General features: G+C 29.1%; 1 protein-coding gene across 1 annotated transcript in view; it reads left to right on the top strand.

Annotated features, from left to right (window-relative positions):
- The first annotated feature begins 346 nt into the window (after positions 1–346).
- The window catches only part of lost (methenyltetrahydrofolate synthase domain-containing protein lost), a 68576-nt gene continuing 56143 nt past the window's right edge, over positions 347–12779 (top strand). Inside the window, exons 1-2 of the mRNA XM_075372415.1 lie at positions 347–498; positions 9147–9562. Of these exons, the coding sequence (XP_075228530.1) occupies positions 474–498; positions 9147–9562 (441 nt within the window). The 5' untranslated portion in view covers positions 347–473. The remainder of the gene's footprint in view (positions 499–9146; positions 9563–12779) is intronic.

Genomic DNA, 12779 nt, shown 5'->3' with positions numbered 1-12779 from the left:
TTTACACCTTTCAGTATTGTCAACTGTAGCATTTGCATTTCTTAAAATAATGTCTGAACTTGAGCGACGTTTTTAATTTTCTCTTTAAAGTTATAAAACTACTTTCTCACGTTTTTCTTTGTTCTGAATGATACGATATATAAATAAATGCACATGTACAACATTATATAATATATTTTTAATGAATTTTCTCTTTATAATAAAAAAATAAATCAGATGAATTTTAACAACATCAAAAAGAAATACTTAATATAGTTCTCCGAAGTTCATAACAATACATACTTTTATGTAAAATTTCTATAACATATGTTGATGAAATAATTTTGGCTACTAGGTTGCCTAATCTTCCATTATCAAAGACCTAAACTTGCGTGTTGTAGTTTCTTGGATTTGGGAAGTTTGAGTTTGAAAGGTTGTTGAAGTAAAGTGACTGAAAGATTTTACACAAAATATAATTTCACTCTCTTCCCACAATGGCAGACACTGAGCTTACTAAAGGTATGAATTATTTTTGCGTGTTTAAATACGCCACTTGTCTTACTTGTAACTACTTGTAAGTGAATTTATTTTCAGTACTGATTTTTGAAGCTTACTTTCGAGATTATATTTGTAATGATAAAAATTCTATATATTTCATGTTTTAAAGCTTACTGCCGGTTTCGTGTTTAATTTAGTTTTTGTTTGTTTGTACTTATTAGTGAAGCTGTCACATGGCCATTTGTACGCTATTTCAACATGGACAAATTCCATTTTGTGATTATTATTGTGTTGTATGGCGGTGGTGGTTTAAAATTACATTTTTTATTAGGATCTTAGTTAAAATATTGTAAAGTTTCTCTATGAAATTTAAAAATTTTTTGAATGCAATTTCTTTAGTAGTAACATGCTTATTCTTGCTTGGTTAGACATAGGATACACGTTCTATACATGTTATCACATAGCATTCACCCTTTATTTAACGACTGATATGTATGTAACTTGCCTGGAATAGTTTGAAGTAACTTTGTTTTAACAATTTAAAAAATGTTAATTTAACATTTTTTTGCCATGGTCATTTTTTAATAAAATAACATTTCGCATGTTTTTATTTATATAATATTACCTTTTCAATATGGGTGAATAAGTGCTGAAAATGGGTTTCTATAATGTAACAGCTGTACTTGTTATTCTTTCAATTCAAGTATAATATTTTATTGCTTTACCTGGTTAATTTTTTAAGACTTAAAGTTACTGATTAAACCTTGAATTAATTTTCACCCTCAAAAGTCAGCCTAGTCTGATAAAAAAAAGATATTTGAAATTATTAATTTGTTTGATTCCAAAAATAAAAATTATCAGTGAAGTATAACTGGATAAATATGTTCAACAAAGTTTTTGTAATATATTAATCTATGAGGAGATGAAACTGATTATTAACATTGCTCTACTAATGAGAGAAACATCAGTGTTAGTGCAGGGTATTCCTCTATCCCACTTATTTTAAATACTTAATTTCAAAGTTTATGTTTTTGATTATTAATTATCATAAATATTTATTTTATTAATGATGTTGTTACAATATAATACACAGCAAATTTAATTAGAAAATAAATTGTAAAATAATTGTTAGAACAAATTTTGAACTAATTTCACTTAAAACCTTTTCTCATCACAATGATCCGCGCATGATTAGCGCTCTGTGAAAATATGTTGGTATCTGATTGCCTCCTTTCATAGTCTTATGCTACCCTGTTGTGAAAGAAATTCCAAAAAATTACAGCATATTAAAGAGATTTAACAGATTCTGACAAAAAAGAAAACGTTACGTTTGGATATTTGTTATGCCTGTAACAACAAAATTGAAACAGTACAAAAATTACGATTATTTAATTGCAGAATTTTTTTTGTGCATTTCTGCTGTTTTTTATTAGCAAATTTTTTTTTTGCTTTGTGTTTATGAAACATAGTTTGCTGATTTTAAAAATAATACTTTCAAGCAAGTCTGTTGAAAATTGGGCAAAATATGATTACCGATATTTGTCAGAAAAGATATTTATAGACCTCAAGTAAAAGTGACGTATTTATGACCACAAATTCCTTTTTTTTGTGTGTGCCGTATATCATAATTTATTATGTGTTTCAATACACCAATATGTTGCTATAAGGAATTTTTGTAAATAATAAATAAATCCATAATCATCATAGCAATTATAATACAAACGTCTCACACACACACACACATACACACATTTCTGAGAAAAAAATGGTCATATTCTTTCTAGTCTAAATAAGACATTTTACATCATATAAACGTCGTTCAAATTATGTAATAAAACTGATTCCTTTGTGAATATAAAACAGAATAACCGATGTTGAGTAAAGTTAACAAAAAACACACAGCTAGTATTTGCCAAAAGAAATTGGACTTTATTGAAAGTGAAAAAATGAACTTATGTTATAATCATAACCTTAAAACATAAAAGGAAATTATGAAATTAACATAACTTAATGATACTTAATATGTCAGCTGAATCAACAAATGAACAATGATGTTAAATGCAAAAATACATAAATAAACATTTTTTAAATACACAACGTAACAAAGCCTGAAAACAGGCGAACATAAAACACCTTATTTTCAAATTAGATACTTAAAACATAACATCAATAGAGAGTGGAACTGGAAAACAGTTGCACTACTAACATTTACTGTAATATGAAAATTAGCAATGAACAGATGTCATTAGCTTAGAAAAAATAAATTACAATAACAAATCGTAATAATTAAACATGTAAAATAGGTAAGCCACCTATCATGATTGCACTTAAGTGAATAAATGGTTTTCTTTTAGCTAAACTTGAAATCGAAAGGCATAAGGTATAATGAACTGAATGTTCCACAAATTTCAATGATAAAATCACTGTTTAACGTAATAATGAAAATTGAACTTGCCTGTAGCACACAAATAATATCAAGAGACGAACTCGTGAATACAGAGGTGTGATGTGGTTTAGTGGTAGAATAATACGTAGCATCTCAGATGTGTAGCGACGAGTTTGGAGATTCTGCTTGGATGAGAATATTATCGCAAAGTTTGCAGGAGAATATGGCCATAGGCGACTGTACTGGAGGAATGTTGGATCTACTCAGCAGAAAAGATGGCGTGAAAGAAAAAGGGGGAAACCAGATCCAGGTAGTGGACAGGAGAGAGTGTGTAAAAAACAAGAGATGTGTGCATGTATTAGTATGGGAACGAAAGAATAACGGGTGTATGAAAAGGGTAGCCAAAAATAATTCGAGACATGAATGGACGCGGTCACTAAGGATGACGGAGGCAGACAGTCTGGGTGGCGCCAGAAGTGTCGAACACGAGAACAAATAATCAAACAGGTACAAATGACAAGCCCAAAAATGCGAAACATAGTAAAATTTAATATGCCTGTAACAAACAGGACCCAACCCTAGCTTAGAATTCATTGAAAATAACGGAAACTTTACGCTAAACGGCGTAAACAACCGACTTAGATGCCATATAAAATGATTTTGTAACAGTGTTTTAAAACTGACACCATACATAACCAGTTCCAAGGCTAAATGATCTGAAAAGGTTAAGTTTATAAATAACAAAATAAAGATAATTATTATTAAGAAACTAATTTGTGTGTGTGTGTTTCTGAAAACACACTTGCAGTGTGTACTGGAAAAAAATATGCATGCGCGCATAGCAATGAAACATGTAGAGGGAGAAGGGCACATAGACAGAAATGTAGAGGGGGTGAGAGAGAGAAACAGCATATGATATTTTGATGATCTTTACCTAATGAAAAAAATCTTTACAAAAAACAAGCTAATTCTGAGTAATTACTTGATTTAACTTAAATTTGTTTGTACTTTAATTTTCTTTTTACTATAATATACCGGTGTAGATAAGATCTCAGCGACAGAAAGCAGGTTTGGACAACAGGTGACCTATGCAAGGTCAGTCTGTGCTGTATTATCAGTACTTAAGGTTAGGCGTTCAGAGCTAAGGTTATACTTTTATGAGGAGAAGATAGGGATAAATTAGTATAACATAAGTTATGGCAATAATTAAACATCATCCTGTAGTGCGTTTGGCTGAATTTGTTTAAGCAGAAACATAGTAGAGGAGTTTACATTACAGTTTTTCAGTCATGTGTGTGACTGATAATCACCTTATGAATGAAGCTGTTGAAGAGTCTGCCTTGTTCAGTGGCTGACTCAGAATCAAGACTGATTGATATTAAGGTTAATTTATGGTTTATATTACTCTCCACAAAATTCTTTAACTTGAATTCTAAGCTTAATCCTAACCTCTCTTCACTATATGGATCAGCATCTGATAGGTCTCTGTAACTCACAAAACTGATTGCTAATTGAATAGGGTACTGATAATATGGCGTGGACTTTGACATTGCATGGATCACCCACTGTCCAAACCTGCTTTCTGACATAAATATCATAAGCATATCTTCAGTGGTATATTAAAGTATGGACAAAATTGAATGTGATAAGTAATTTCCCAGAATTTCCAGAATGAACAAATGTCTTTATAAAGACATACAGAGAAATACTTCCTTCAGAGACAGTTTTACAAAGTCGCAGAAATACGTAAGCTTTGAAGGGGAAACTATACAAGGAATTGGATTATATTGGACTATTGGATTGGTTACAATTTGCCCTTATCGCTGAACAATTTACTTGTAGTGAGTAAAATACATGTAGCGAGTCATCAGAATAGTCCATGCAAGTAGTCTAGTGTCAGTAATGTAATTGTGAACTGGATATTAACCAGTTTAAACCAATAGTTTATAAATGAAATGCCTTTTTTAATTACATGTTTATACTATATTATTCGCTTAAGAATAATTTTTGCAGATAATTTTTAATTAGAGGTATTTGTTCAATCTTTCCTTTTTTTAAGATTGTAACATTTTTACCCTCATATGTGTATTACTTCTAAATTTCATAACTGTAATTTCAGTCCTGCTTCACCTTAAACCATTTTTGTTTGGAGGAATTAATTTCTGGACAAGGAATTTTTATTTTGAGTAATCTGCTGAGATAAAACTTGCTCATCAGAGTAAGGTATAATATTCCTTAATATATATGGGAAAAATTTGTTACCTTTTGTGTATTACATATACTTATTGTACATTCCTCTATATATTCAAAATAGTTGCACATTGTATATAAAGTTTATGTTTATTGTTTTGAAAACTTAAACACACAGTATCGTAGTGCACTAGTAGAATAAAGTAATTGTAAAATTTGTATTGCAATGCATTAAGTAGTAAATAAAATATTTAGAATTGATGTTCATTTTTCTTATACGTCTTAATTTTACTGCAGTCAGAACAGAAATTTCAATCTCTGCTTCATTTTTAGTTCAGTTTTATTGAATACTAACTTGATTTGCTGCTAATTGTTTAAAATTCTAATGCTAGCTTGAATTATTTTTGATTTGTTATAGATAGAATATTATTTATAGTTTTTTGAACGCAGTCAATTTTACTGTACTTGGTCAAGGATCAAAATCTTATTTTCCTCTTCACTTTTTTATGAGCGTTCTCTGTAAATTGTTCTAATAGAGTAATGCAAAGTCAAGTCTGCTCACATCAGAATTTCTGTTTTGCTCTTGTCATCATTATTATTATTTTGAGTTTCCTCATTTAAGATTTTAAGAACTGTTTTAAAACTGTGTTTAATGATAAAATGGTATAAATTTGTTAAAAGCTTGTTTTTAAATTTGTAGTAGGTGTGTGGAGATAAATTTTCTTTGCTATGCTGATTTTTTGTTGTATTAATTTCGTGAACACCTTCTGTTAAATATCTTTTAATGATTTGATTATGGTGTAGTTATTGCAATTGTCCATTATACATTCGTATTATTGTCAAATGATTCAGATGAACTGTATTGATTGTAATTTAGCTAATTAAGATTTTTCCCCATACATCTGCTTATTAAACAATAGTTATAGTACCAATTAATTATTAAATTAAATTACATATTTAACTTACAGCTTATAAATAGTGTAGTGTGTTTATGAAAGGCCATGCTTGTTTGTATGATTAAACAAAATATATACAATTTTATAATTGGAAAAAGCTACATTTTTTTGTATAAAATTGGCAAAGAAAAATTTTTATTTTTACTGTAATGTCATAATTTTTTTTTTAGCAGTTATGTCCTTTTAATATGTCAAATATATGTAACAGAAAACTGATTGAGATTGCAAACTATTTGAAAATTTATGTACATATTTATAAAACCCAATTGTTGCTATCAGACAGAATTTTTGCTAGATATGTTCACTTTGTTTGATATGTCAAGAAAAGAGTAGTACTGCTGAAAATTGTTAGAACAATTTGAATTTTTGCTTTAAAAAAAATAATAAAAGTTGAGAAGAAAATAAAAAATTATTTTTAAAAGTAAACAGATTACAAAAAAAAAGCCTGTTATTCTCATATGGGTTAAGAAATAGTGATACTCCAGACAATGATTAGCAAACTGATTAGCATAAGAAAGGTGATCATTCTTTCATACAGTTTGTCCAATAAAATAAGGCACGAGGTCAGGGGATGTTCACTCGGTTATAGAATTGTAACACTACATTGATTTAGTTATTTAATAATATTCAGAGATCCAGCTCCCAAGTGCAGTCTTTGCATCAGTTTCCTAACATTGTCCACACCCTGACCAGTTGCTTTGCACTAAGGCATGTATATCAAAGGTTTCAATTCTTTACACTGTACGATCTCAACTTTAGAGTTAGTATAATGATTGGGCTTTGTGTCTTGTGTAATAATTCTGTACAAGTAGTGTTTTACACTACAGAAGTTTAAAACAGTTACACTCCTCTAGGTTTGTTGTTTACTGTTTAAAATTTAGGAATTAAAACATCATTTTGGATTATTATACACTGGTTGCAATTGTTTTTTTTAATATTGTCTTCTCTTGGCTATTAATACTCCATACCAGTCACAGATTTTGACTATTTACAAATTTCTTCAACAGCTGTGGGACTCATTAAACATGAATGTGATTTCAGTGGTCAGTGTGTGAATACAGCTAAATAGTGAATAAACACATCGTCTTATTCAGTATTGTGGGAAGTTTTAGCATTTTCACTGATATGTTTTTATCTTATGTAGTATTCTGAATTTCTTTTTTAATTAAAAAACTATTAAAAATTTTATTTTTATTTAAAAGTTAGTTAAAATTTTAAGAGAATCTTTACAGATATAATTTGCTTCTTAAATACAATGTATTTTTGTTGATGTTGCCATTTCATGTAATGCAGTTTTGATTACTGTGTATTATGATAAGTTACATCTGTTACATTTGATTAGTTCAATAGGTTTGTTTATTGCAAATATTTGCACCAAAAACGTTTTTACAAAATTGAGTAGGGCTGTTTCATTTTAAGTAACATTTTTAGTTAGATTGTAATAGTTAGTAGTAATTAAATAAGATGCTTATAATGCTTTAAATGTTGTTTAATATAAATTACATAATTGAGTTCAGCATTTAAAATTGGTTTTCTTGCATTTGTGCTATTGTGAAATGTATGGTTTATTTTTTCTTAATTTCATTTTTTTTATGCACGTGCATGTTATTTGATAAATCTGCACTTCATTATTTTATTTTCCTGTGCTTTTTGTGCATGCTTACTTATATTGGATGTTTGTTACTTTTCTTTTTTTCCAGTTACTTCTGTATCTTCTGAAATTACACTGACTGCTTCAGTCAGTACTGGACAGCCAATAAATCCTAAAAAGCTTTCTAACAACAAACCTGCGATTGTTCCCTCTAAAACACCTGCTTCAACTTCATCAAATAAATCTTCTACAGCAAAAACATCTCAATTAAATAAGCCTGGCATTGCCAAAAGTAATAGTAAATCAGTGGCTTCTGCTGCTCCACCAAAATCTAGTAGTACACCTAAAAGTAATTTAGGAAATACCAAGCGATCTATAATTGATGCTAAAAGTTCTTGTGAAGTGAAACAGTCTTCTGTTGATTCCAATAAAAAAACCAATAAAATTTCTGCTAATGATTCAAATGCCAGTATAATTGAAAAATTTCCCAAGAATGATGGTAGGAAAATGGTTGATACAGAAAGTTCATCTGTTATAAAACAAGATGTTAACCCAGTGACCCTTGAATCACCAGGCAAAATTGATGCAGTTGATGCATCAGAAACTGTTCAGTTAGATTCAGATGAACAGAGAAAGGCATTGGTGTCAAAATCCACTGATACTACTGAATATATTGCAGTGAGGTTGTCAAGGTCTACTAATACAACAGAAGAATATTTAGAGTCTCTGACTGATTGCAAGAAGGAATTTTTTTCTGAAGGTTTCTCACCCCAGAAAGCAGGTATCAGACATTTAGTAATTAAACCCAAAGAAGACATTGAAAAACCTAATGTTAATGAAAATATGATTTTACCAGAAAGTTTTGGTGTAAATAAAAACATAGATTTATCTTTAAGATCGGGTAATATTTCTGAAGATTATTCCTTGAATAAAAATGATAATAAACCTGAACATAATATTAAAGAGCACGGGCGTTACATGCTAATAATATCAGGTGATGATATTGATAGAGAATTGAAAATAGAGCCTAGAGTAATGGAGCCATCAGTTACAAAAAAGTCCATCAAACCTCAGAATGTTATAACTGCAAAAGAAAATATATCTGAAAGTGAGGTGGGTAGAACTTTGAGTTTTGATAAATCCTTAAAAGAAACTGATGTTGCTGCTAGTACTTCCATTCTCACAATTTCAGATAAAAAACATTCTGTGAAAGGTGGAAGTGAAGAGAAATGTTACAATCCAAATACTTCCGAATGTAGTTTGTCTTTGAGTTCTTGTGTTAAATCTGATGATAGTTCATTTAGGGAATGTTTTGATTTTAAAAGACAAGGCTTTGCTTTGCTTGATGATTCTAATAGTGATTGTAATAATCTTGTATATAATGTTTTATCTAACTCTTTTAGTAATGCTGCTTGTAGTATAGCTTCTGATATTGGTGTTGCTAAAAATTCTACCTTACCAAAAGTATCCTGCATTGTAAATAAGCTTGATAATTCTGAAAGTTCAGATTGTCCTGCCTTAGTTACTCATGAAAAAGGTGTTTCAGATTCTGTAACGTCTTCTCATCAAGTGAACACAAAATCTAATGATACATCAGACTCGGTCGTCGAGGCAGTGAACTGTGAAAAATCTGTACAATCCTCTGACTCTGTAGAGAATCCAATTAACAACTCCCAAGTTTCATCCCAAGGTCTTACAGGTGCTAAAGAAGAATTAGTACCTGTTTCTAGTACACCCTTACCTGAAGACAGTAAGCAATCGATTCGCCTTAAAGTCTGGGATCTTCTAGAAAAAAAAAATTATGTATTATTTCCTCGACTATGTAAAGGTCGTATACCACACTTTGTTGGTTCACCTGAAGCAGCTGAGAAACTAGCAACTTTAGATAACTTCAAGAATGCTAAGAACATCAAAGTTAATCCTGATAAACCTCAGGCACATGTTCGTTTTCTCACTTTAGAGGTAAGAATACATTTTAATTAGTTTGATTTTTTTTATTTTATAAATTATATTGGAGTAACTAAAGTTAAAAAGCAATTTAGGCTGTTTAGTATATCTGTTTAGTTAAAACTGGATTTAATAAATATGATATAAGGTTTAGGAAAAATTTATTTATAGAAGCCCTAATATATCCTAAACAGTTCTAAATATTTCTGAAAATAACTGTATGAAGCGATTAAACAAGATTAGGTTGAAAGAGCTTATGGAAATCAAAGCTGTGAACAGTTTTATGAGGGAAGGAGTTTGAATATTTTGTGAGCTTAATGTTTAATGCTCACTTTTATGTTTAATGTTCATGATTTATCATAAACTTCAACAGTTTATATTGTATTATAGTATAGATAGTACTGTTTAATTTACTGATCAGTTAATAGACTTCCTGAGGTGGTTTGATATTAATCATCCTTATTTTTGTTGAAGCTACCTATTTAGTATAATTTTTTAAGTTTGTTGGTAAAATTATTGTTAGGAATGGCAGTGCTCATACATTATTGTGAAGTGGGTTTCTCCTTTTAAATTAATTAATACAGACAGTTAAAACTGCATTTTATCAACAAACAAAATTCATAATGGTATTTTCTGTTGTATGATACAACTGTTGTTGATACCAGATGTACCAGATTTTAATAAATTGTGCTAGTTACTGTGATTAGGAAATGGAAAATGAAGAGTAACCAGGAAATTGTCTTAAAACATAAAAGGTTTATTATATAAATGGGAGATGTTACTGGGATGGTTTTATTTAAAAATATTGAACAAATTTTGCAAATGGCTTTTTTTTGTAGTTACATGCACGTATCATGTGAAGTTGTCCTACTTAATATCTTGAAATGGAAATCAAGTTTATTTCACTTAGTAGCCATAAATTCTTAATAAGGTGTGCAATATATTGAATGATATACTCAGACAAATCATTGCTATCATGATTATTTTATGCTGCATTTATTAAAATATATATGCTGCATTTATACATAGTATCACAATGAAAATTAAAAAGGTATCTTTTTGTGAGCTTTGTGTGTTTACCTTGAATTTAATTAAAAAAAACTACCACTGTACTACCTTTTACTAAAACCTCTGAACCTATTGCATTCAGATATTTGTACTGGCTCCATCACCAACTTAATTTCGGATCTGTATCTTTAACTGTTATCAAGATATTAAATTTGCAAACCCACACACTATCTTTGGAGATCTATATAATGATGTACAAATAAAACAAGGTTCTTTTGTTTCTTCATTGATATTTCAAATTTAACAATAAGATATTTTTAAAGCATATGTTCAAGAATAAAAAATTCATGAATTGGGAGAAGGAAAGACAGATGCATTTGAAATGTGAGCACTGAGATTACTTATCCATTAGTTAAGATGAATCAAACTTTTTTCAGTTTGATTAGAGACATTCTTTTCTTCAATTGAATAACCAAGGGGTACTAACTTTGAATTCTTTATTTTAGCATAAAATATTTATTTTTTTTGCTGTATCAAATTTTTTCCAAAATGAATTTCTGGGGTTATATTTTATTGGAAAAAGAGTTTTATACCATAAAAACCTTATATTTTCTGCAATATTATTGAGGATTTATTATATTTCTGCAATATTATTGAGTTTCAACATATAAAAAAAAAAGTGTTTCAATTTAAGATAATAGTTAATCATTAAAATTGTTAGTGAAATTTGATGATTGGATTTAATAATGGCGATTGAATAAAAATAATAAATTTGTTTTTTGTAAAGACAGTGACATTTGTTTTTTAAGCCATAGTTGCGTTTTTACAGTGTTATTAAAGTACATGCAATTTCAATAGAAGGTGAAAACGGGTTGTGAAGGATTGACAATTTTCCATTAAAATGAGCAGGAGGAACCTATTCTCTCTATGAAGAAACTTTATATTTTGTTACATTATCATGCAATTCAGTACACGCATTGTTTTTGTCTGTATAGCTGTTTCTCTGTGGAACATTAGTAAAAAGTGAAAAGGTTCTCTCTATCAAACAGCCTTTATTGCAATCACTTTTTTACTAGAAATTCTTTACTTCACAGCGGTTTTCCATTATGTTCATTGTTATTAAAATTAAAATGTACTTGTTATTAAATTAAAATTAAAAGTAAAGTACTCTTCAAACACAAACATTCTTTTACATTGGATATTTTAATTACTTATGTTGTTTTTCATTGCTGTAGTTATTTGAACATTTTTGTTTATGTAAATAATCAGTTATGGATAGTTGGCACCAAAGTATTCATTACTGGATCAGTGGTCTGCTTATCTCATTCTTTTCTTTAGTTGTCTCATTTTAATTAGCTGAAGCCCAGTAATAATATATGATTGATGATAATAAATTTTGTAACATTAAAAAAGTCATGCCTGATTATTACTTGGACCTGAAACCTTATATGTAAGGTAAAGATGTAGTCATTTTTCAACAGAAGACAGCAAATGAAAATAAAATAAATAATTTTTAGGGTGAAAGTGTGGATTCAAATGTTAACATGTCCCACAGCAATATATTTTGACGTCACTCCCTTATTTAAAAAATCCATGCCATTCATAGTAATATATGAGTAGCACACATTATCTAAAACTGCCTAGACTATTTATTTTTGTTGAATTATTTGTAACTGTTGAAATGTTGAACTATGCATTACAAATGCAATCCTCTTTAAAATACTGGTATGTGTTGATTATAAGTTATAATAGTGTGTTTGTGTACCATTAAAGAAACTTATTCTCAATTGTTTGAATGTAAAATATGTTTTTAAAAAATTACCAAAGTATATTTTTGAAAATGTGAAAAATTGTTTTACATAAAAGAGCATTTTATGTTGAGGATAAATAAACCTCTGCCTCAAATGTGTTGAATATTTTCAAATTCATTGTATCATATATGTAATTTATTTTTTTGACAATATTGCAGCAAGGAGTTTATTTTTCTTAGGGGTGGATTTTCATGTCCATATCCCTTCACAACTCCCACGCCCTTTATTTAACAGTAAAGTGCATGTATTAAATTGTATGAATGTACATGAATGTATTTGCTTTATTATTGCTTATGTATTTTAAGATGATTATTTTAATTTACAGTATTTAAAAAAATTCTTTAATTTGTTTCTTATAAACTGTTCCTCCAAATTTTATTTAAGGCTTTCATAGTTTTGGAGCAGTGGGCTTG

The sequence above is a fragment of the Lycorma delicatula genome, chromosome 1, assembly GCF_047948215.1.
Source record: "Lycorma delicatula isolate Av1 chromosome 1, ASM4794821v1, whole genome shotgun sequence".
Classification (NCBI taxonomy): Eukaryota; Metazoa; Arthropoda; class Insecta; order Hemiptera; family Fulgoridae; genus Lycorma; species Lycorma delicatula.
The sequence above is the reverse complement of the archived record's forward strand: the minus strand, read 5'-3'. Positions and strand labels throughout refer to the sequence as shown.